Source organism: Mycteria americana, chromosome 9, assembly GCF_035582795.1.
Source record: "Mycteria americana isolate JAX WOST 10 ecotype Jacksonville Zoo and Gardens chromosome 9, USCA_MyAme_1.0, whole genome shotgun sequence".
Taxonomy (NCBI): Eukaryota; Metazoa; Chordata; class Aves; order Ciconiiformes; family Ciconiidae; genus Mycteria; species Mycteria americana.
Window position 1 is genome coordinate 24,715,357 of NC_134373.1, and position 26,194 is coordinate 24,741,550.

At 40.2% G+C, this 26,194-nt stretch overlaps 1 protein-coding gene and 1 long non-coding RNA gene across 3 annotated transcripts in view; one reads left to right on the forward strand and one right to left on the reverse strand.

The window, feature by feature from the left end:
• Positions 1–9,843, reverse strand: LOC142414550 (uncharacterized). Of its 2 annotated transcripts, XR_012777109.1 has the most exons (6): positions 9,549–9,843; positions 8,958–9,179; positions 3,370–3,536; positions 2,354–2,455; positions 1,727–1,805; positions 1–364 (listed from the first exon to the last, which is right to left on the reverse strand). It is a non-coding gene; the product is annotated as an uncharacterized LOC142414550 (long non-coding RNA). The 2 variants fall into 2 exon arrangements; XR_012777108.1 differs by having other exon boundaries at positions 8,958–9,838.
• IFIH1 (interferon induced with helicase C domain 1) overlaps positions 9,429–26,194 on the forward strand; it is a 27,702-nt gene continuing 10,936 nt past the window's right edge. Inside the window, 11 exon segments of the mRNA XM_075511890.1 lie at positions 9,429–9,696; positions 9,698–9,946; positions 9,948–10,017; positions 11,851–11,922; positions 11,925–11,945; positions 11,948–12,007; positions 14,270–14,446; positions 19,659–19,681; positions 19,683–19,740; positions 23,195–23,415; positions 24,272–24,481. Of these exon segments, the coding sequence (XP_075368005.1) occupies positions 9,568–9,696; positions 9,698–9,946; positions 9,948–10,017; positions 11,851–11,922; positions 11,925–11,945; positions 11,948–12,007; positions 14,270–14,446; positions 19,659–19,681; positions 19,683–19,740; positions 23,195–23,415; positions 24,272–24,481 (1,290 nt within the window). The 5' untranslated portion in view covers positions 9,429–9,567.

Here is a 26,194-nt window from a genome sequence, read left to right on the forward strand (position 1 = left end):
TGATGTTTTATTTGTGTAAGCAAGCTACCCATTTATAAGACACTGCCTATTATGTATGACCATAAGCTTTTCCTTTTCATTAAGCTCTTGAGCTTAACACAGAAATTTACTTGTCTGGAATTATACACATACAGAGAAAAAAAAGCCATGCTTCTAAATATACGAAAATGCAAAAAATATTTATTGCTCTGAATCGTGCACTTAAAAATCGAAGCATTCATTTGAAGCGCATTGTCTTATCAAGAAGGAAGATTAAAAACTCTACAATAGCTTCCATTCACAGCAGTTCTTCCAAACATGAACTTTGACAGGTTGGTGATCCTCTTTTCTTCCAGCAGTTCATTACTCAGAATGCCATGGTGCACTGCAAGAACTAGAAGAGGAAGCAATAGGCAAGTCATTATTTGGAGGTTCTGGAAGTGTGACAAGTACAACTACGCTAACCATCAGTGAGATGCAAAAGGAATGGCCTACTTCCATCCTGACAGATGGAGGGGCCCACAAGTTTAAATCTTAGAAATAACATCTACTATATTAAAAGCATTCACAAAATTGTATGAAGAGACAGTCAAGACTGTTTCTGCTTTTGGATTTTTAGCAACAGAACTGATTCCTCCATCTCATTTTATAGTATTAGTTAGAGCATGTCCAAAAATTATTTAGTCAGCTGAACAGTTCACATCTTGCTACCTACATTCTACCAGTAACTTCCACAATCTACTGGGGCGATCCAGCAATCGCTTCCCATAGCAGTAAAGTAGTTACACCACTAACAAGCAGGACTATTCACAGTAATAATCTGCAGTAGAATAAAAGAGCAGTGAGTACCAGCTGAAGAATTACGCTTTCAATATTAAGATGCAAATTGAATTATATGTTAACACTAAGACAAATGATTTTTACAGCTATTTTGATGATTTTGTTACAATTGCATGCATTAAGTTAAACACACCATCAGGAATGATGACCATACCTTTATCTTAATTTTCCTTTCAAGAAACTGTGAAAGTTTAATGGAAGCTCCTATTTCTAATGCTCATACTGCTGGTAGTCAGCTTAACACGAACAAAGCCACTCTGTAAAATTACAAAGTGCAAGAGATGCAAATCAAATAAAGCAGTTATACAAATAATGCACTCCATAACCAGTATCTACACCCCATTACAAATGCTCAAACAAAACTAGTATTAAAAGTTATCAGTTTAGAGAATTTAAAATTCAAGTTTCTCATAATCACCAACAGGTTCAACGTGATACCAAGATTCCACTAAAGTCCTAATATATACAAGGATATCTCCTACGTGGATATCATAACTCTGCAAGTTTCTAATCTGAATGCTGAAAGGGTAATTTAAAAAAAAAATAATAATCAGAAGTTTGTAATTGGTATTATTTTTAATAACTAGTTTCAGCAATGACAGTGACCATGAATTCATTTTTTTTAATCCAATTTAAAAAAGAAACAAAAAACATTCAAGTAGCCTGATACTAAAAAACACCCTTGTTTTTTTTTTTTTTAAGTCTGTCTACTACAGAACCAACTGATACATTAACTTACTACCTTGGAGTAGCCTCCTTAACATCACCATTTAATTTTGAAGGGTGACAGAATTAGATTAGGCATAAAAGCCCAGTCTTCTCAACTTGGCACCTCAGAAGGCAAGGCAGTGATGGTAACCTCTCTCTAACATTGAGCTATACCTGCCTGGCTGCCATAGCAAAATACTCAGTATCTTACAATAGGTTCCATGGATTTCAGACTGCATTAGATATCTCTGCAGTTTTTCAGCATCTGCTTCTCCATCCTCTAGAACAAATGCACACATTTGTCAAAGTTGACAAATTTAACACATTTAACTTGCAAAAAATATCAGTGATTTTTAATGCAGTAGATTACCTGTAGCAATACCTAACATGCTCTTACATTGTTAAATAGTCACCGTAAGAGAAGAGCAACTGATCTAAACTGGAAGCAGTAAGCAGAATTCTCTGCTTAAAGCATATCAATGCCAGTAAGCAGGTAAACAGGTAATTAAAAATCCACTAGACATATTCAAAAACACTATCAAAGTGATAGCATTTTCTAATGTAGAATTTACATGTGAACATAATCAGCAAGTTGATTAAAATTATGACACCTTTGTTTTCAATACTTAGTATCCAAATTGTTAGCATTTCCACTCTGAAATAATTAATACATGCTTTTGCTTTTACTCATCAAATCTCCTCTTGTTATTCACCTGGTGCAGGGATGTTAAGCAGAAAGAGAAGCACTGAGGTCCAGAGCCTATGCAATTTAAAATATAAAGAGAAAAAAAAGAAGCCCTCTAATATAAAATAGAAGGTCACTCACCTGTACCTGGAGATCTACCAATACATTGCTTCTGCAATCCACGTTCTTGAGAAGGTGCACGTCGGCACCACAGAAGCCAGAACCATCTCGTAACCTGTGAGGCTGCGCACATGACCTCTGTGAATCCTTGCCACCTTCCATTGGTCTTTTCCCCCCCATATTGAACTACTGAATTCCCCGACTATTACCCCTTTTAACACATGACATTGCAATGGTCATATTACCATCTGTAAGTCATATGAATGTTAACACAGACTCTTGGAATACAACTCCTATCACTATCTATTAACAACATTATAAAAATATCTACAGTATTTAACACTTCCTTTTTAAAAAACACCATGTAACTTTTCAAAGCCAGCACATCCCATACATATCTACAAAAAATACATTTAGTCTCACAACATTTATGAGTCTGCCCTCCACTCTAAAAACTGTATAATCTTAAAGAACATAAATGTCAGATTTAGGACCTCATGCCAGAAGAAATACCTTGCAAAACATGCATCAACCATTCTGGAGACTCCAGTCCCTTTGGACGCTAACCTGGGAAGTTATATGTCTGCATTATACTTTTCTAGCCAAGCTCCATATGCAGTACAGAACAAAGTCAATCGAAACCCTAGTCTCAAAAGTTTCAGAACTGGCTTTTAAAGTTCTGTTATCTGCATACAGAATTATAGCACTAACATGTATAATAAGGTACAGCAAACCTAAAGAAGAAACACTATTGCAAGATGGTGGTGAGAATCTGCACGTGAACTGCCAACATATTTTGATTAATTTTATCTTATTAAACAGCAACATGTCTATCAAGTCTGTAGTACTGTAAACTCTACTGTCAACTATAATTACAATTATTGTTGAAAACGGTGCATTTTACCTGAAGAGGAATTATTATCACTGGGACCATTATGCTAAGGTATTTCTACTGAAGAAAAAAAAGCATGAAACAAAACTTTACTAGGGTTGTTTTCACAGCTGATTATATAGTTATATTGTTTATATTATCTTACCTGTCCAGCAATAGCACTGAAGTAAGTCGACATGGGGTCAGAAACAGCAGAGTAAGTACCAGTGTATACAGAACATCCAGAGCGTGCACCATGAGGCACATTTATTACTGCTGTTGGCATTGGCCATCCCATTGTCACTGGCATCCCAGGCACCTATAACTGCCATACTTTGGGAGGGAAAAAAAAAAAAAAAAAAAGAAAAATATTTCAGTATCTTCACCTTGATAGCCTGAAATACTTCAATTTTAAAATGAAAATGTACCTTATGCATGATTAAGAAATACCTGTTGCACTGTTTATTTCAAAAAACAAATCAATTTCAGACTCAGTCCTACAACTGGGTTTATTGTTAAATGACCTCAATTTAAAGGAGTTTTGACAACACATGGTGACAAAACAGGATAGTACAACTCCAGAAACAGTTCCACGTGCCTTTGACTGCACTACCAAGGAAGCTTTCTAAGAAAAAAAAAAAAAAAAAAGAAGTTACTATTATACTGCTAGGTTTTGGTTTGCTTTGGGGGTTTAGGGGTGGAGGTGGTTTTGTTTTTAAACAGATACCTTATGGGCATTAGCAAAATTGTTTGCAGGACACAGTTGTCATTATTTTAGATACTCTAATAATTAAAAAAAAAAAATGCAGTTCTGAACATTAAGTTCTAATCATCTAATTTTCCCTGCATTTGCTATTGGATCAGTCTTTCCTTTTCAGTGTTAAACTGTTTATTCAGTCACTTATCTATGCCAGGATTTCAAAGTACTTTCTTTTTATGCAGGCACCACAACGGGTGGCAGGGGTTCCCTTCTTCAGGCTGGGCCATGTACAATTTGAAGTGGCTTTGAGTATCCGAGAACTACAATTTTATGAGCAGCTTATAGCTTTTACTGTGCTGATATGTTGCCCTTCCTTATAACAGCAAAGTAAAGCTTAATTTACCTATATTTAAACATGGGATGTTTTATCCAAGCTTTTAAGTGACTAAGAAAAATAAAACACAATCACTCAGTTGAAGTTTTCCAGATACAATAATGCAAGGCTTGTCATGCCATACAATCACCCAAGAGGAACATCAGAGTTACAGCAACCAACAAGAAAGACCAAAACACAAAACCCATCGCCACTACACTGAACTAGTTAGATCAGCAAGTCTTTGGGACAACAGAAAGAGGCATCTTTTTTGTCCCAAGTCGCCAGTGTTACTCCTTAGCACAGCTGCAAATGGCTCCTGCAGATCACATATAAAAAAGTATCTTCGTTACATTGCAGGAGTAGTCTCAGATCCATAGTCCTGAAGAAGCAAAGCCCAACGAGCCATCACTGCCACTAGTATCATCTGTGCCAGTTTTGTAAAAAGAATCATTTTCAGCTATAGCACTGCAGGGCAATTTCAAAGGAACGTAAGAGATTTTAGGATCCCAAAAAACACAGTATCAGTTTAAAGACTTAATTTAATTAACAGCGACAAAGCAGCACACAAAGGTCCGGTCTGCTTAAGCAATACAGAAGCTACTGAACACCAGCATAATGAGAACTACGCAACAAGCCTCTGTAGTGACTCTATTTACACTGAGTAGCTAAACAATTTAGAAAAATATTTTCATCTCTTACACAGCAACCAAAAGTACTTGAGCAGCTTTCCTTTTGCTCTGTTTAACCCCAGCCTGCAACTGAGCCCCACACAGCCGCTCGCTCACTCCCCCCCCAGTGGGATGGGGAGAGAATCAGAAGGGTAAGAGTGAGAAAACTCGTGGGTTGATATAAAGACAGTTTAATAGGGAAAGCAAAAACTGCGCATGCAAGCAGAGCAAAACAAGGAATTCCTTCACTCCTTCCCAGGGGCAGGCAGGTGTTCAGCCATCTCCAGGAAAGCAGGGCTCCGTCACGTGTAACAGTAACTTGGGAAGACAAACGCCATCACTCCGAACGTCCCCCCCTTCCTTCTTCTTCCCCCAGCTTTATATGCTGAGCATGGCGTCATATGGTGTGGGGTATCCCTTTGGTCAGTTGGGGTCAGCTGTCCCAGCCGTGTCCCCTGCCAGCTTCTTGTGCACCCCCAGCCTGCTCGCTGGTGGGGTGGGGAGAGAAGCAGAAAAGGCCTTGACTGTGTGTAAGCACTGCTCAGCAGTAACTAAAACATCCCTGTATTATCAACGCTGTTTTCAGCACAAATCCAAAACATAGCCCCATACTAGCTACTATGGAGAAAATTAACTCTACCCCAGCCAAAACCAGCACATGTGATGCAAACCACATGCAATTCTTGCACGTTTCTCTTTGTGCTGTAGTTGTTGTAACTGCTTTCCCATTTTCTAACAACCACTACTAGTGTTTCCAGCTGTACTATTACTCCGTCCTAGAATGCTATTTTTACAAAAGGTAGCATAGTGTCCATGACCACTGCAGCCCCCCCACCGGGCACAAGAAACACCAAATATGATGCAACTTTTTTTGCACAAGGGCAATAACCACCTCAAAATTGTATTCCAGAATCCGGGCGGCGGGTAAGCAGCGACCCCTGTGCTCCAGGGGTCCCTAACTCCTTCTGTGTAAGGATCTGCAACTGAAGTTTACCCGCTGGGTTTCTCCAGCACACGGCACCTGCTCTACCCACCGGCCCAGGGACCACAGACGGCGTGGGTCGTTCGGCTGCAGTCGTTGTGCAACCGCCCGCCTCCCCTCAGACGCCTCCGCCGCGGCTGCTCCGGCTCCACCGGGCGAGCAGTCCGGCTCCGCAGCCAGCGCCGGGAGGAAACCCCTTCCCCCGTTACCCCCCCGCAGCCCAGCCTGCCCGCGTGCGCGGCGGGGAGGGGCGGCCGCAGCGCTCACGTGCGGATAATGAACCTCGAGTATGCTTTCCCGTACGCAGAGACCCAAACACAAGGAAAGCACCTTGGAGTCTCTGGGTCTAACTGCAGGCGGGTTTTACCGTCCGCGGTTGGTCGGTTGGTTGGTTGGTTTTAATCCTGCTCCCACCCGCCCACGAGCGGGCGCGGAGGGCCGGGACGAACCCCTCCTCTGGGCCCAGCCTCACCGGAACCGCACCGCCAGCGCGGCCCCGCCGAGCCCGAAGGCAAGGCGCTGAAGGAGGGCAGGGCGGCGCTCCGCCCGGGCCACGGGGCCCCGGAAAGCGGCGGCGCCGGCACTCTCCCCTCCGAAGCACAGGGCGGCTGCGAGGGAGCCGCAACGGAGCCGCACCGGCCGCAGCGCCGCCGGCCCAGCAACGCCGCCCCGGCCCTGCTATTGGCCAGGCGACAGCCCGAGCCCAGACCGGCCGTTGGGGGTGGGCGCGTGCGCCGCCCCGCCCAGGGGTTTCCGGTGCGCGGCCCCGCCCAGGCGCTTCCGCTGCGCTGCCTCAGGCGCTTCCGCGGCCGCAGGCGGCTTCCTTCTGGTACAAGTAACCCCGAAATTAAACTCCTGGAGGCGTTGAAGCACCTGTGTTATTTTTGTGCGTGCTTCAGCCTTTGCGCCTGAGCCCTCTGCCCAGCTGTACGCGTGGACTTTCACCGTGCGGGGAAGGGAGCTGGCGCTGCCCAGCTTCTTCGCCTAGCCGCCCAGCGGGGGAGGCCTTGTGCTCCAGCCCTGCCCCGCCGGAGCCCCGCTTATGAACCTTGTGACTAATTTCAGTCACATCTGAAAGGGACAAAGGCCTCAAAATCACTGAGTTTGTGAGGGGTGCAAGCATCCAGCTAGAGGAGAGCAACAGAATCAGGATACGTGCATCATCAATGGACAGAGTAGGAGCTTGGCCATCATATGTACAACCTGGCAGTAGCCGGAACAACCAAGTAGCATTGATTTTTTTTTTTTTCCCTCTGTAAGTCACAAGTAGCCTTCTAATGTCCGCAAACTCTTAGAACCTGTAAAGGATTGTTGTGGTATAAACACACTGGGTCTGATTTACCACTGCTTACATACACCATACAAAGCTATCATACAACCAGCCTATCTACACACACTGACCCGAGTAACTCCTGCAGGCTCCTGAGGCCTTACAGTAACGACTGACAAGTCATCTAAGTGAGGTGCTGAAGACAGAAGAAAAAGTAGTGGGTGAAAAAAGCTGTGGGACTTCTTTCAGAAGTCTTTCAAAGGAAACTTGCATAAAGCAGTAATAGAAAAGTAATGATGAAATGAGCAAAACCTGAGATAAGCAGAAAGGACAACAATGAAATGAAAGTAAAACAAATTAAGTTCTACAAAAGAAGCCTCCAACTGAAGGAAGCTCCACTGAGAGCAAAATGCTGTAGCACATCTCAGCATGACAAACAGCTGAGGGCACGATTTGAATTACAGGAAATTCTGGGAAAGGACCTCTGGAGATATCTGGCTTCCTCTTAGAAGCAAGGCATTAAATCAAGGGCCCTGTCAAGCCAAGTCTTGGATATTTCTATTGAGGAAACTCCCACTACTTCTCTGGGCAATATATTTCAGTGTCTAATTGTTCTTATGGTGAAGAATATTTTTTCTTATACCTGGACAGAATTTCCCCTGAAGAAATGTGTTCCAATTGCCCCTTGTCCTGTGTACCCCTGTGAAGAGGGATCCAGCTTGTAGGAGTTGGAAAACTGTGGTTGGATCTCCCCTGAGCCGTCTTTTTTCTAGGCTGAATAAACCCAGTTCCTTCAAACATGTGCCAAGCTCTCCAATCCTGTAAGCATCATGTTGGACCCTCTCTGATTTTTCACTCTCTCTCTTGAACTGTCCAGGACCAAAACTGAACACAGTAATCCAGGTGCTCTCTATTTACTCTACCATTTTGCTACAAAACATGTGTTGTGGTTTACACCCAGTCAGCAACTAACCACCACACCCCACCCCCCCTGCTGGGATGGGGAAGAGAATTGGAAATAAAAGTAAAACCCGTGGGTTGAGATAAAGACAGTTTAATAGGACAGCTTAAAGGACAGTTTAACAGGAGAAAATAATAATGATAAAAGAATGTACAAAACAAGTGAGGCACAATGCAATTGCTCACCACTCGCTGACCAATGCCCAGCCAGTCCCCGAACAGCGATTGCTGCCCCCCAGCCAACTCCCCCAGTTTCTATACTGAGCATGAGGCCATATGGTATGGAATAGCCCTTTGGGCAGTTGGGTCAGCTGGCCTGGCTGTGCCCCCTCCCAGCTTCGTGTGCACCTGGCAGAGCATGGGAACCTGAAAAGTCCTTGACCAGTGTAAGCACTGCTCAGCAACAACTGAAAAATCAGTGTGTTATCAACTTTATTCTCATACTAAGTCCAAAACACAGCACTATACCAGCTACTAGGAAGAAAATTAACTCTACCCCAGCCGAAACCAGGACAACATGAAACTGAGTCAACAGTCCGTTGCCTTATTTCAGAATCACACTGAGGTTCCCTAAAACCCCACAATGGAAACCAAGCCTGCTCCTGAAGCTCAATGACATCTACCATATAGGTGAAGCCACATCTCAGGGAGAGACTGTCCCAACAATCTCAGAGCCTACCCAACAAACCCCGCTAGGAAGTTTATGATATGCATCACAACCTCCTGCTCTGTATGCAAGGTGCAATTCTTCAGTCTAAAAAAAAAAAAAAGGCACAAAAAAATCTCTTTAAGACATACCCAAAGTAAACCATTACAATATACAAGTCGGCTTTACATCCCTGATGCTCTTTTGTGGTACTGTGTTCTGCAAAAAGGCACATCCTGCAAATGACTGCGGACCACTCGGATCACCTGGGGTTACCGCCGCCAAACTGCCTCGCTCCTCTGTCGGTGCCTGCCTGAAAAGCCACCAGTGCGGAAACCCTGACACACTAGTGACCGGCCCTGGAAACTCATGAGCTGGAAAGTGAAGGATACTCTTCAGTTTATGTTTGTTTTTTTAAACTCATGGTTCCTGTTAAAGGTTTCCTTTTAAATATTTAGGAGTGACGCCGAGTCGTGCCCTTCCCTCCAGGTGCCGGCCGCCCCCCCGCCGCCGCCGGCGGTGCCGTCGTCTCCCGGCAGGCCCTCGCCGCCACGCACCGAGCCCGCAAACGAAACCGAGAGCGGCGCTGGGGCTGGGATAAAGCGGGGCCGGGCCGGCGCCCGGCCGTAGCCTCGGGAGGCGCGGAGCGGAGCGGGATGGGGGACGCGCTCCTCGCCGACACCCGGCCGGACCTCGCCTCCGGAGACCCTCGGCCGCCCCCGCAGCCGCCCCCCCGTGCCCACCGCTGTGCCCAGCGCGGCGATGGCAGAGGAATCCCGAGACGAGCGCTTCCTCCACGTGATCTCCTGCTCCGGGCCGCGGCTGAAGCAGTTCATCCGGGTGCAGCCGCTGCTGGAGCGGCTTCCCTCGCTGAGCGCGGGGGAGAGGCAGAAGGAAGGTGCGGGCGGCCGCCCTGCAGCGGGGCGAGGAGGAGGGGGCGGAGGAGCTGCTGCGGGCCGCGGAGCGGGGGCCCCGCGGGTGCGCCTGGTTCCGCGAGTTCTTGCCGGCGCTGGAGCACGGCGGCTGCAGCCTGGCCGCCTGCTACGTGAACCCCAGCCCCAGTCAGCTGCCCTCGCCGGCTGAGGAGGGCGACCGCGACCTCTGCGTGCACTTGGTGCAGCTGCTCCACAGCACACTGGTGGGATAGAATGCAGACCATGCAGGTGGCCGAGAAGTGCCTGCAGATGGGCATCTCCCAGGACGAGGACCTGGACTGGGTAAGTGGCCCGCCTGCCAGGCCAGGCGCCAGGCAGTGCCACAGGCGCAGGCCACCCCCAGGAGCTGTGGGGCAGAGAGGAAGCCACAACTAGAAATGGCCTTGTAAATGCAAAAAATGAAAGGGGAGTACCCAAAGTTGGGGGAGAAGAGAAATGGTGCTCCAAGTAAGCCAATGAAGATTGTTGGCAATGGGCCAGCAGGTGGGATGCCAGCTAAGAACCAGGGAAAGAAAAATGCCATGAACAGAGGGTTAGACTAAGCCAGTGTCTAAGTGGAAGGAATATGGCTGGCTTTACTGTACTTATCATTTTGCCACAGACTCAGAAGATCATTAAGTGTCTTCTGGCCCCTGAACCATACCAGGAAGTAGTGATGGCCTGTAAAGTCCTAGAGAATACTTGAGTTAAAATAAAGCAAGACCTTCCCTCCCCTTTTTTGTCATAAGTTCACTAAGGAGTATCATACTAGACAGTAAAGCCAAACAGAAATACTAGTTTGACAAGAAAGAGCAAGTGTTAACCTTTGATGAAAACATTTGCCAGTGTTTACTCCATTTGGCCAAGAATTACTTGCCTGGACTAGTGTGAAACTTATTCGGAACCCAAAAAAATGGATACCTTGAAACAGCATTAGAAGAAGAAATTAAAATAATACTTGCCATAGCAATAAGGGGAAAACTGGCAAACTAAGGGTGGAATTACATCATATTTGCACTCTGAGCTTTTGCATCCACTTTTTAGGTAGTTTAATGCTCCATCTCAGTTAAATGACTGTCATATACATAATTTTGTCTGGCGACTGTCAGGTAGCAGTAAGGGCCAGCTGCACCCTAAGGGATGGGGAGCCGAGCGTGGTAACAACAGCGGGCAGAGGCAGGGGCCTTTTAGGAGGTTACCAGCTCCATTCCCTGGTAATGGGTCCACATGTTTCCCGGGGTCATCTTTTTGCTGCTGGTATTTCCATTAAGCCCTTCATTACCTTTCACAATCCATACAGTTTCAACTCCAACAATGCCTAGGCTTTCTTAATGTGCTTGTATATTCCTTTTTGTTTACCTCTCCCGACTCCCACTTCCCATGCACTTCCTTTTAGTGTTCAATCTCAGTCAGGGGTTCCCACTGCTATGCCTGCCTATTTTCTTGCATATCAGGATGGGTGATTCTCGAGCCTTGAGAAAATTGCCCTTGAGGACTAAACACCTGTCTTGGGCTGCTTTACTTTTGGGGTGGTCATTTTGTTCCTCATGTGATCACATGTCAAGTTCTGCTCATGACGGCCTTGGGACACTTTTCCATAGCTTCTTTGAGGGCAATAGCCACTTTCTAGAGGCTTAGCTATTGTATCTTTAAGTGGGAATTCAGATGATGAAGCCAGAGTTTAAGAAGGGAAATGTTCCATTTCATGTATGAGGTCATGTTACAGATTAAGTCTGAGCTTTGATAAGCTGTATGACATCACTTCTCCTTAATCAAGGTTGGCGATTCCCAAAACCAGTGTGAACACCAATTATTATTCCACAATAATAATAATAATTATATAGTGGTTATTATTATAACCATTGTCCAATACCACCAGTCTCTCCAACTAAATTTCAGGTCTCGTAAGTTTTAGATATCCTACCCAAAACCATATGTGATAAACAAGAGGTTGGACAAAACTGCAGTAAGTCTCTTCTGATGAGTGGCAGGCCCACCCACTTTATATCTTTATTTTTATGTATATTTTAATGATGACAGGGAAATGCTTTTGTACCTATACTATTCTTACTAACTTCCCTCAACCATTTCCAAAGTCTGTCACAGGATTGGTTTTATTTTTTTTATTTTCACCGTATTCACACTGTTACTGACAATCATGGGAACAGAGGTGGTACAAGGGAGCTATTGAGCAGAATAGTGCAGAAGACTGGTTCTCTCCTTTTTTGATGCTCTGCGTGAAACCCAACATGGAGGCCTTGCAGATGATTTAAGTGGAAATACAGGAGGTAATCATCTTATTTCACTAGTACTGATGTGTGGGGTTTTAATATCTCCTTTTTTGTACTGCTAGTTAGGAAACAATGCAGGGTTCTCACCATATTGATTTCGCTGTGACATGAGACTAAGGCTTTCACTTGTCCGGGGATTTAAAAATCAAGTTATTTAACAGCTTATTCAATAGATTCTTAAGCACTAAAAATCCTTATTAAGAAATATCAGAAATACAATAATGTGTATGTAGTTGTAATTAAACTGAATCCTTACCTTTTATAACCCATTGCTTTTCAATGTGATGTTTTGATAATCATTCATTAAAAATATTCTGAAGATTAATTTGAACAAACAAAACAAACCTTTTCTGGATTTCTCCTTCAACACAAGGATTAGTGTTTCCTTTATAGAATGGTTTACAAATATATGCGGCATTTTAAAATATACTGCAGTATGTCTCCTTGGGGATAAGACATTTTTAAGTCTCAAGACATTGTATAAAATCTAGTATAAATAATAGAATAAACTAGTAAAGAGATTATTTACAGAAATGAAACTAAAAGAGCTATAGGTTTTTGGCTACTACTTTTTATTCCTGTACAATGATTATGACATTGTAAAATTATCCCAGTGCTCCGCTGGATTCTAAAATATGAAAAAGGAAGCAGCCCTCAAATACTCTATCCCTCATTTTTTACTGGGCTCTACATATGTTTTATAAGATTTTTGAGACTATAAAGTTTTTTAACAGATTTCCCATTTAGCAGCTTCAGGCTTCGTGCTTGAGGAGCTCACCAGAACTATGTCGCTGTACTTTTAGTTGCTGCATATGGGACAATGCATTAAGACTGGGATAAGAGGGGCGTGAAGGTGTCTCTTCCAGCTGAGGACACGAATCAACCTGTCTTCTGCCAGACACAGATACGCAGCTGCCATATTTGAGTGTGCAGATCAAAGGTGGTTGAGTGTTCCAGTCTGCAGGACAAGACCAACCAAGTTAGACCCTCAGAAGATAGTTCTGAGTGAAAGTCAGATGCTGGGAATAGCTCAGCAGCCACTGTGGTCCTAATTTTCATTTTGTGTTGCAGCTTTGTCAGGCTTAAATTCTTGTCTTCGTTACTTTGCTATCAGTAAGGTAAACAAAGTAATAAATATTTAGCAAATACGCAAATTATTAAAATTCTTTTCATATTTTTATTTTCAGTTCTTTTCAAACTTTGCATTTCTGAATTTTCAGTATAGTGCAGACCATATAGGGTAAAAAAAGTTTAATTCAGTTGTTTGATGCAATACTGAATGAATGCATTTCTTCCACAGTTTCTCAGTAATCTCGAGCAATGTCGGCGCTAAAAGAAACTGTACAGATAAATACGTAAAGCATAAATTGTGTTGCTCTTACCAGAGGATAAGAAATTTTCTATGTAGACAGTCCTGTAAGTGTGTAGATATGTAAAGTTATGATTACTGTAGCATCCACTGATACGAGGTCATAGACAGGAAACACTAAGAACAGGTTCTCTGGGTACCTTGGAAGGAGAAGAGTGATGCTACATTTTGTCACTCCAGGTTGATCCCCAGTGATTGGTTACAGTAAAATACATTGTTATTAGCAGACACCTACACATAGAAATTGAGAACTTTATAAAAAATAAATCTTGAAATAAATTAAATCTATTAATTTCTTTAAATTTAATTTCTAATTGAAGAGTAATTGAGTTCCAAATCTGGAAAACCCTGTAATGCAGTCTTACACAGTTTTTGTAAAAAATGTTTGAAGTTCACTGAACAGCATTTTTTGCCTTTGGAGCATGCCTAGTTCTACATGAGTCTAAAAAGAATAAAAGAACAGAGAAGTCAGAGAAATTATTTCCGTATTTGAAATAAGACGAAGAAGTGGAAGGAGGGAAAACATTTTGTGAAAGCTCTCTCAGGTTTTCTGTTTTATGGGCAAGTTTTGAAGTCCTGCTGTAAGGTACATCCATTTATGAGCTTACAGGACCAATGGAATTGAGACGGTAGGAAACATGGTCTAGTCCACAAATTCAATTTTCAGATCCTTGTAGTGACTGTAAATATTTGAGATTTATGACCAACAACTTTCTTAATAAATATTTATAAAACCATCAAAATTCCAAACTATAATGTTTTTAAAGTCAAGACCATATGTTATGCTGTTATGTGCACGATGAATACAGGTTAGTTCTATGTTTTCTGTGCTCCACACTAAAAGAAATTAAATGTTTTATAGTGCTGTGGAATTTCTGTTTATTTTCTAGGAACAGAGAATAGACAAAATGGGATGAAGAACAATACAAATGAAGAAACAGAAGTTACAAGCCAACCAGGATATGCCGTAGTGAAGGATTTGAAACAGCAAGAAAATGTGAATGATAGTTTCAGCAGTGAGAACAGTGTATTGGAAACATCTATTGGAAAGAATTCTGTAGTTTCAGGTATGTCCACTAACTGGTATTTTGTGCTGGTACCAGTTAAACTTTAGTAACTGCAAGTAACTTAGAGAACATTCTTGGTGCATTAGCTCCCATCTTGCTCAAAAATTCAGGAACATATGGTACTGTCGAGGTGAAGGGAATGAATGGAAAAAGTAAATCTTGATTTTTTTGGAAGCAGTAAATTCCATTTCTTCCTATGAATTAACAGCAGTAGCAATTTTAAGGGTCAGATCTGCAAATTTCTTCAGTTCAAAGAGTTGCTCTAGGACAAGAGTATGTTGTCATACTTAAACTAATTAATCTGAAAGGTAAGAGCTGGTTCAGAAACCAATTTGCTAGCACAGTACAGACTGGCTTTGGAGGACACGGCCAAAAAATCTGTAGCACACTATGTGCAGCCTTCATGTAGACATTTTCTGTATCCTGGTTGTAGTGATGATGTTTTACCTACTATGGGCTGCTTGATTTTCTTATAATTGAGCAACATTAATGATCTTCCTTTCCTCTTAAATAGTACGTTTAACAACTTTGTATTATTATTTTTTAATTTACTGTGTGAAGAAATGGGTCGTTTTCAAACATATTTAATATTGTTAATTAAAAATATTAATATTATTAAATGAATACTTTATTTCAGACCTATTCATGGTAGGTTTATACTATCCAATGAAAACATAAGGTTTACATTGACAACTCCTCCCAGTGTTGACAAAGTTTAAATCAAGAGGAATGTTTCTGTACCACTATAACTGCAGCTGTATTAAGTGCTTCTTTCTAGAAGTCTGGTAATTCTATATTGGAAAACATTTTTGGTTTTGGTAAGTCCTTTAGTGCTGTCCAACAAGTAATTTTTCTGTTTATTTTAAGGATTTGTATTTACAGAGCATCAAACAACCATGTCACATCACATGCTCAGAAGTACATTTTTTAGTACAAATTTTTAGAAATTATTGTGGCCTGTTGTTCATATGGATCTACTTTTAAAAATGTGCCTTGGAAGTTGATTATGAGCAACAGCAATTACCAGCAACAATTCCCAGGCATAGCTGGGAACCAATGATTCAAACATATGCTGTATGATTAAGGAACCATTCATACATGTTACACATTCAGACGGAGCTCAAACAATAGTTACAACTGAGATAAATCCTGCCTGAAATTATTTTAGTGGGCTTACTCAGCCAAAGGAGTAAGACAGCTAAGGCTGCTCTTTTTTTAATCAAACATGAATAAATAAAAAAAAAAATTGGCTCTGAAAACTGCAGGCTTTCAGTGTGCAACAGCAGTAGCCTGTTTCTCATTTAGCATGATATTAACAGCATATCACAATGTTTTGTAGCAAGTAGTGAATTATTAACGACAGCAAAAATATCAACTTGGTTTTCCTGGATTAGAACATAATTTGGCAGTATAAAGAAGAGGTGCCAAATATTTAATGATGATTCAGAATAGATCAGACTGAGTTATCCTCACTCTTAGGATCCTTTCAGGGCAAGGCTAAGGCTCCTAATTGTAGCCTCACTGAGGGTAGGTTTTCATTGCTGTTAGCCTGATCTTTTCCCTGACTCTTGTCAGGTTCAGGGTTACAGATAACTAGATCTATTAGCTATCACCTAGCCTGCCACAAGCTAATTCTAGCCTGAAAACGATGGTCTCCTTAGCACTGAACTGTACTGAAATTAATAGACAGTGGCTATTAGCAGTTTGTGCAGTTGAGCAGATCTATTCAGTGAAGCAGTGCTAAGGGTGTACACACTACGTGAATTCCGGCAGTTTGGTTCAGATTGACTTGAGTCTGGTGTGGACTGTATGCCTGCAAGTGGCTGGAACACATCTCGTTTGGTTTCAGCTGACAGGAGTTCATTTCTTGTGATCCAAAGCAGCTCTGTGATATGAACCAAAGTAGTATAAGTGGGAACAACTGACAGATTCACTGTAAACGTGCACTTCTGAGTTGAACTAAACCAGCAGTGTAGATGCAACGTAGCAAGGGCTGCCAGGAGACAGTGCTGCATGAAGATGGCTGTAGAGGAACTGGCTCACATTCAGCCATCTTGAAGTGCAGTAAGCTTTGATCTCTATGCACTTCTACACACAGACTTAACTGCACTCAAGTCGTCTTCAATTTCCATCCTTTCTCATGATCTCATAAGACTGTATTTTTAGACCGGGCAGCTGAAAATACAACTGGAGCCCAGATTCTGCTTCCAAGTAGGCTGGGAACCCACCTAATTTGCAATTTGATGCTGTCAAGTGTTGTCAGTTTTGCAGTACACTCCTACCATTCCTTCATATATTGAGAAGGACAAATTTCAAGGAGAAAGAAGCTTTTTCAAGTCACTTGAAATTACTGCAATTTGCATTGTATCTAAAGCCTCCTCTGACCTTTTTATTGGAGTAGCTGAGACAGAGGGAGTTAGAAGGTATGAGGGCAGTAGGGTCATTTAGCCTAAGAGAAAGATAGAAGGAAATTGTGCATGCAAAAACACAGATAAGAAACTGCACACACAAAAAACCAACACAAAAGCAGTAAGTTTGCAAGGTCAGAAGTGAAACATTTGGATTAAGGCTACAGTTACCTGTATAAACAACAATTTAATTAAGTAGCAGCTCTGTTTTTTAAGGCCTGTTTCATAAAAAATTGATTGGAACAAATAATTACACTGTAATTAACTGGAGATTTCAATAATGTCTCACAAAATGTCCCTTAATGCTTCAGATTAGAAAAACTGTCCATTAATTTGGAAGTAGGACCAATTTTAATAGCCCATTTATGTTTTGGTCCTTCATTTATATTTTTCAATGTTTGAACTTATTCTGTGACATAATGTAGCACAGGAAAGAAAGACTTTTTAAATTAATATTGCATAGATCCTTTTTTTTTTTCACTGCATTCCGTTGTCTTTATACTTACTTATTAGTCAGTGCAAAGTGACTGAAAATCTTTCTGTGGAATATGCTGTGTTACAATGTGCAAGTAGCACTGTAAGGGAAGACTAGTGAAAGTGGTGAGAACAGCTGTTAGAGTATCAACTCTTTTATCTTCATTGTTTTGGAAAGGCTTACTGGTTTTTTTTTAATTTTATTTAAAAATAATTCAAGAAAGTTGCCACAGTTGAAAAAGGAGAACATCATTCTACTCACCTTTCATTTGGAAAATGAGTATTTTGCATTTCACTTCACCACAGACATTTTCTGTTGAGAGATTATTTTGTAATGCATGCTGCACATCGTAATTCAGATAATTACGTACAAAACACTTTGTGAATGCATATTCTCTGCTGCATATCTGTCTTTCAGTAGGTCATTTTAGATGGGAGACCACATGAAATAGATACATATAATTTTAATTTTGTCCTCTCTTTCCTATCCACATGGATTCCTAGAAAGTGGAAACAAGAGATAGCAGTGTCATCTTCATAGCTGGAATTCCCACTAATGCTACTTAATAGTTTGTCACAGGTCTGAACATGGATTATAACTGGTGAGGTTTTCTTCTTTTTTCAGGACAATGCTGTCTTCTAATGCGATATTAAATGCATGCTATAATATAATAATAGGGAAACTTTATATAAATCAGGCTTCTGCTGTGAATATGTTCTTTAAGTGCCTTTCTGTTGATTGCATTTATTTCTAGGAGACTAGGCTTTTAATTTAGGTGCTTAAAGTCTTTAATGCCCTTGCCCATCATAACACTTCCTACAGATGGTGGTGATTCATGGTTGGATCAGATTCCAAGGTCTGTGTGGAGTAAATTATGAAAACTGTAGGACAGCAAGGCAGATGTTTGCATCACTTTTCATGGTTATGTTAGAAAAACTGAAAATAAAGACTTAAACAAATACCTGACTCCTAGTGGTAGCTAAGGTAGCTTCATTTCAGTTGTCTGTATTATATTTGTTCTGTGAAATAGCAGTTTTGTTTCTGTTATTCATTCACCTTTCAAGGAGAGCAAAACTTGCATAAAGGAAAGTCAAAGCTTCATATTTTTACTGAACGCAGACTAGGTTTAATTTCAACCTCACTTACCAAGATTTTGTAGTGTATATTTCAGGAGTACCATTCTAAGACACTAACTATAACTTCCGTTCAGTTCTAAACTGTCATTCACAGCATCTGGTTTGCTTTATGAATTATTTGTTGGGGACAATAAGTTGGGGACAATATGGAGATGGACCATAATGGGATATTCACTGGAAAAAACTATGAAAAACTTGATAGGACACAAGTTCACTAGCTAATTAAGCAAAACATAGGTCAATGATATTATTCTGACTGATTTCTTATGCACATTATGAGCTCAGTTGCAGAGTGCTGCAGGTAAGCTGACAGTGCAGGGTGAGGCTGTTTGAAGCAGGTTTTTCCAGAAGAACTGTGTATCTCTTCAGATATTAAAAGGACTGAGTTTTGGAAAATCTAGCTATATAAATTACGCTTGTGACTTAAAAAAAGTAAGTGTAATACATTGATTGCCCAGCAGAGGGAGAGCTTAACATTAGAATATCTACAGTAAACTTGCCAGATTTCTGTGGCAGTGTCCAAGTCTATTGGGTGTAACGGGATTGTTGGTCTCTACTTTTACTTGCAAACAGTTTGGAAGATTTAATAATTCCTCTCTGCTTCTATTTACCTGGGAACTAGGTTTACTCTTTTCATGTTACATGAAGAAACCCTTTTTTAAAAAAAAAAAATCACACTTCTGGTTTTGATTTTCTTCTACTACAGGTATAACTCACATGGCTTACAGGCAGTATAAGAGAATGTCTTCAGTTTGCCAGCAGCGCTGTGTATCCAGTAGACCAAAATGTTTTTCTTTCTTTTTTTTTGGCTCTTCACCGTTCTGAAAAGATACAGTAAAATAGGACTAGAGGGGGTCATGCAGGCAGTCATGTCTGGACCCTTGCTTTCAAGCAAACAGAACATAGATGCCTGACAACAATAAATCATGACCCACATTGCCTTACCTCTGCTATGTTTTGGATTTTTATCTTCCACTCCATATTTTCTTCCATAAGAAAATGAATTATATTGTTCACAGTTTTTTCTTTAGCTAAGAAAAAGTTTAATAATAGAAATTATGCCTCATCCATCCCTGCCAGACATTTGTCTAGCCTATTTTAACAACTTAAGGAGAGAGCGAACAATATGCTTTTGCTATTTATATTTGTATAGCAAATATACTATACAACATTTGTTTGTGTTTTTCATTTAGAGTCAGATGTCTCCATAGGAGATGAAAAGTGTCAGTAACGTGAATGAAAACCTGGGACAGAGCTGCACAACCAGTGATTCCGGTATGTTTCCCTCCTGTTATTTATAATTGCAAAATAAGCTCTGGAGGGTAAGCACTCTGTGAATGCACTAGAACAAAAACCAATGGAAGGCTTTCACTGTGAACTCTAGTTCATAGTATTTAGATGCCAGACTTCCTCTTATTTGGTTGGAAAACAGATGCTGTTTTTATGGGTCTGGACTTAAGTCCCACCCCCAAAAGAGCTGATTTACTGAGATCGTCTGAATAGGTCTCTAGACATTGTCATCACACAAAATGGTCAGTGATGCAGAATGATAGAATCACATAGGCTGGAAGGGACTTCCAGAAGTCATCCAGTGCAGTTACCTGTACAGATACTCATAATGCTGCCACATATATGTGCTTCTTTTGCTCTCAGAGAGGAGCTAGATTGTGCCTGGCCCCTGCATAGGGTAAGTGAGAGGGAATAGGACATGCTTTAGAGGCATCTAAGGGTGAGGAGAAGCATTTCCAGGTTACCTGCATAACAGTAATGAAGGTCCACTTTGGACCTATGTAATTTAGTAGCCGTATTTGTAAAAGCAACCTAATCAATGGAGTTTACTATCTGAAGACCTTTGCAAATCACATTTAAACATATGTGCAAGTTCTAAATATAGTTTTAAACTAAATATTGGACTGTGTTTACATAATACTTTGCAGACAGATATGAACTTGCTATGTATATACTGTGAGCCCAATTAAACACTGCTGTTGTAAAAGACATCCCAATTTTTTTTCTTCTTTTTTTTTTAATCTTAGACCTCAGGCAGAATGAATTTGCAGCTGTCCACCATGGTGAACAAGCCTGTGTGTGCCTACACAGAATTCAAGAGGAACCAGTTACCTTTTGGAAGCTAGGCTTTATAAAGTTTGTGCTGGGACTGTGTCTTGTGCAAGGGCTTAGAAACAATCTAGGTACCTTTCAGGTCAGCTCTGCCTAATAAAGCTAGTATTAGATCAGTAAAGTCAATGTAAATGTTATATATCATATGCCTACAAAGTGTTTCCTATAAATGCTTTTAAAATAATTTCAAGCTTTTAAAATATTAAAATCCATGTATTTTGTAAGTACACAGAAAATTCAGGATATCTCAGATCTAAATTTGCTACCCCATAGCTAGGATTTTAGTCTATGTATTATTAACTCTGAAGAATATACTTTGCACTTCTGCATCAACTGCAGTGACTCATCAGTCACATTGTATATTTTTCTCACTGCGTCACATGAAATGTCTGGGCACAGAAACTTCTCTCTTCTGTGGACAGTCACACTGTATCAGTTGGTCAGGCTGATATAGGCTACTGGTATACGGCAGCACATATATATGTATGGCCTGATCCTTTAAGATTCCTGAAAAGTCTCCCATTAAGTAAATTGGGCATTGGCTATGTCCAGTAGTCCAGCAGAAAAAAATAAATCACTACAGTTATGTGAAGAATGCAAATAGTTGTTTTTTTTCCAATGTTTACTTGCTATATGTTCTGTTTACACATGGGCTTTAAAAACAACTAGTTAAAATGTTTTAAAAAACATTCATGCTTTTTAATCATGCCTAGTAAACTCACTGAGAGCAACTATGAGAAAAAAAGCTAAGGAGATACAGACGGACTTTGTGATATTTATGGACTTTGTGATATTTATGGATTTTATAATTTGAAATTTTGCAGTAAGGGTGTTGTATTAACAGAGATGTTTGGATAGTGTCTTAATGCACTGACATGATTTGGATTTTAATGCAAAGAATCATGTGGATTTAGTCGCAGTTTTCTGTGCAGGGATCATTTTACATTTAAGAAAAATGGTGGAATAAGGACAATAGAAGAATAATTATCATGTTTCTTTTAGTCCAGAGTAGCAATTCATATGAGCCTTGTACAAAGGCAGACAACTTCCCTAAAGTTATAATGTGCACAATGAAAATTCTTTAATGGAATCATATCCTGTGAAAAGATTCCTGTATTAGCCTTTATCTAAACAGGGGCTGAGGAAGCTAGGAGAGAGCTAAGTTAAATATTTTTTAGGCCTGGACAGTTAATTGAGGATGTTAAGGAACTGAAATTTAACCAAACAGATGAGTGATAAAGTGCTAGTTTCAATATAACTGAACTATTGAATTTAGCCAACCAGAAAGCAAACAACGTTCTTCCTCAAAAGAGAGTAGTAGAAGTCAGATAAGTAACAGCAAGTACTCTCTGGTGTGAATTTCCCTGTGTTGCAGGTAGTACTGCACTCACACTAAAAGGCAAAACAAGCAAAAAACACTTAAGAATGGCATTCAGATGTTTCCATCAGCAGTATTTTATCAAGCTTCATTACTTTTTGTGAGTTTAATTTTATTTAATGGAATCAGGGATACTAGAAAAATACACTTATTTTGTGTGTAATGTATCAGTGATAATAAAATCCTCATGATTCTTCATTTAATGATATCATCAGGAAATAAAACTATGAGGTTTTTTCCCTCATTTTTAGTCTCATACAATGAATTTGTGCCTTTTCTTCACTGAGGACAGTTAATGCTTGGAGGGTGATTTAAACATATCTGTAGGGAAAAAAAAAAGCCCCAAACTCCATTGAAATAAATCCTTCTGATATTAATATATATAATTTCTGACTTCCTAAATATATGTAAACTCAAGAGACTTGATATGCTTTTCTTACTGCCTGAAATAATGCAACAGCATTTTTCCACTTTTAACTTTTGAATGTTGTTTGTTTCACCTGTGAGCCATAGATCTGAACTCTCTGCCATAGTGTTTTATATGATAGATGGAAGGTTTGGCCTTCGGTTGGCAAATATATATGGCTTTTTAGTGAACAGCTCGATTGAATTATGTATGAGTCAGTCTGGAAGCAGCGCAATCTACCATGAATAGGTGTGATACGTTCTGCAGTTAGCTCTATCTTGTATGGGCAATTGAATTTTCTTATCTATTTGATATTTATACTTTATAACTCTCTTCATCATTTTTTAAGTGGTCCCTATCTCTTTTTCTTTCTGTGGCTCCATCCTTTTTTTCATCTTCTGGAAAGTATTTATAAACGTAGCTCACTTGCAACCAAATAAATTTCAGTACTGATGAAAGAGAACGTCACATAAGATTGGCTACATTATAAATACTGCAGCTCTGAACACAACCTTTGTTGGTCCCAGTGCTATTGAACTGTATCCTTTGAATTCATACATAATAATAGTCAGGTTGACATAGATGGGTGAAGACATACTGTGGCTTATTCCACCTACCCTGGTTGGTGACTGGATATAAGCAGTTCTGGTCCAGAGTTGCACAGGTCCACAGAGCAGCATTGCCTATGCTAATATACCCTGTTTCTATTTATTCGGAAGATGCTTCTGATAGTAAATTAATATTTTTCCCTTTGACATTTGTTCAATATTCTGATAAATGTTCTATGCCTCCTGTTTGATACTTATATTTCTTTGTGCCCTTAGATAAAGATGAAGTGGAGAGCAGAGCTTCACCTGAGCCAGATCTGATCCTGAGAGATTACTGGATGGAAGTTGCAAAGCCAGCACTGAATGGGGAGAATGTTATAATATGTCTCCCTACAGGCAGTGGTAAAACCAGAGTGGCTGTTTACATTACAAAAGATCACTTGGATAAGAAGAAAAGAGCATCAGAGCCTGGAAAAGTTATGGTAGTTGTTAATAAGGTATGTTGGCCATTTTTTAAAAAGTAGTATTTTTCAAACCTCATGCTCTGTTAATATAGAACTTGTAAAATGAATATAAACACATTTCTCAGCTTCTCTAGATGTAGCTATGTTTAAAGGCATACAGCTCTAGACTGTCATCTCCATTGCATCATCATCGTGGTGCAAACATGAACAATTTTAGTTTACCCCAGTGCAAGTGCAAATTTAGATGTGCCCTAATAACCACATTATTGGACAAAGTACGATTTCATGTTAGAATGAATAGAACTAAAATCATATTTTAAAAAACAAAAATATTTTTCACATTCTGTGTTTGGATTTGGTAATGAAGGCCACCTAATGAGTCTCACAATAGTCAGGGAATATTCTGTCAGATTTTCTCTAATTTTTACGGTTACATTTAGCACATATAATATAAAGTAATCTTCTATTGTAATATTAAAATACAGAAATACATTTAAGAATTTTATTAAAAGAATAAAAGATATCCATATCCTCCTATAAGGATAAAATTGATAGCATATTATAAGCTCAATTAAAGAGCCAGAGCATGCATGGTTTGTTTTGTTCTTTCTAAGGCACAGTTAAGCCAAAGTTCTTGGGACAAAAAGCTTTCATAGGAGCAGTTGGAGGGGAGGGGTGGTTTGGGGATTTTTAGTGCTTGGTTTTGTTTTTTATGTTTGGTGGGGGTTTTTTTAATCCCACCCTGCAGTGAATAAGGGGATGTTTGCTTTTTTAAAAAAGTGTATTTTGCGCAAAGTGTATGTTCACCTAACAACATTTCTGGCAAACAGGCATGTATTTTTAATCCTGTGTCTGCTCTGGTTTAAATTCTTTGGAAACTTTTATTCAGGTACCGTTGGTAGAACAGCTTTTACGAAAGGAGTTTAAGCTGTTCCTGAAGCGTTGGTATCAGGTTATTGGTTTAAGTGGTGATTCTGAGCTGAAAATCTCATTTCCTGAAGTTGTCAGAAGAAATGATGTCATCATCAGTACAGCACAGATCCTTAAGAATTCACTGTTAAATGCAGCTGAAGAAGATGAAGAAGGTGTCCATTATCAGGCAAGTTTTTAATTCTGAAATTTTTACAGAAGGGCTAAAAGTATGTCTCTATTCTGGAAAATAGCAGAGTAAAAATGTGTCACATTCAGTAGTTAAAGTTTTTTCAGTTGACTGGTTTTATAAATGCAAGCTGAGAGTCAAAACCAGATCTTAGTTAATGAGCACGCAATTTTTTCAAGCCAAATTAGACTCTTACAGTTCATTTGTACTAAATATTTGTTATGCTTCCTATTTTATCTAGCTCAAGCACAACTTTGTGCAAATGCAGCCATACTGGTTCCACTTTCCAGGCTTGGTAGAGCGTTGAGTTATATCACACAGAAGCAATAAACAGAATGAGAAAAAAATTATAAAAACTCAAATCTAGTCAGTAGTTTGAGAAACACAATGGAATACAAGATAATAGGTGGTCTGTTATAAAAGTTGTATTCTTTAAGCTCTTATCATTTTGTTAACATACAGAGATATCGTTACTTATAACTGTATTTCTCTGAGGTTGGCAGATATAATGGTCTCCTACAACAGATGAAGGAAGTTGAAGAAAACAAAAAACACAAGATGAGATGAGGTAATACTGTTTACCCAGAATACTAAAGTGGCAGATACCTATGGGAGATCAGAAAGGAAATGGTATTATCTGCCAGTGACGTACAAATAATGGAACAGCCCATGACTTCAGCTCCAGGATTTGGGTTGCAGTGACCCTCCTCTGTGAGATGTTGACTTCTCCCTCTATCTGCATGCAGTCAACTCTTTTTTAGATGGGGCAGGATGTAGCTGAGGGGAGAGCTATAATATTCAGAATAATGGATCTGAGATAAAAGAAGTACTTGTCTGGGTGTTACAGAGACAGCAGAGAAACCTGAGGGGTCAGTCTGTGTCTATCAGTGCCTAGTGCTGACTGGAGTACTGCTTGACTGGAGTACTGGAGTACTGCTTGAAACTAACTCCTGCAGAACCACTTGGGTACCTCAGAACTGCCTCCCCTCCTTCAGAATGCCTTTTTTTAACCTAGGCAGAGTACCAGAGATTTTCTTATGCTTACTTCCTTTCCACTGCACCTGAATTAATAAACCGTCCCAAATCTGAATCATTTGGGAATGCCGTATAGAGGCACCTGAACATTTCTACCTGAATTGCTGACCTGATTAGAATTGGGCTGAGTCCCAACCAGCTTGTGTAATGAATGTTTTTTTGAATGGGTTTCACACCTTGCAAAGTTTCCTTCATAAGGAACTATATTTTTTCCAGAACTGAGGTGGACCTGCAAACAGGGCCGTGTTTCCTTGCTATTACACCTGTGCTAGTAAGTTCAGCTGGACCAAAGCCAAGCAAGCCTGAACAGAGCCAGCTCCATTTTGATGGCTATGACTTGGTTAGCTCACAGCCTGTATAAATCATCTTAATTAGTTATAAGTTTTTTATTCCTAATTTCTGTTCATACTTTTTTCATCTGTTTCCACAGAGGTCTGCATTACATGTAACATGGAATTCCAGCCTCAGTGAAATGGAGGGGACTCTCTTAATTGCATTTTACCAAATGTTTACCCTCTTTACCAAGGGCTGAAGTCACTGTGTGGACTTTCTAAAAGCTGTGTATCACTTCCTTAGTAGAAGCATATCTCTTCGGGTGGGTTAGGTTCGATAGGAATATGCATTACAGAGTTGATGGTCAAAATCAAAGGGAGTAATTTCATGTTGGCAAAATAACTG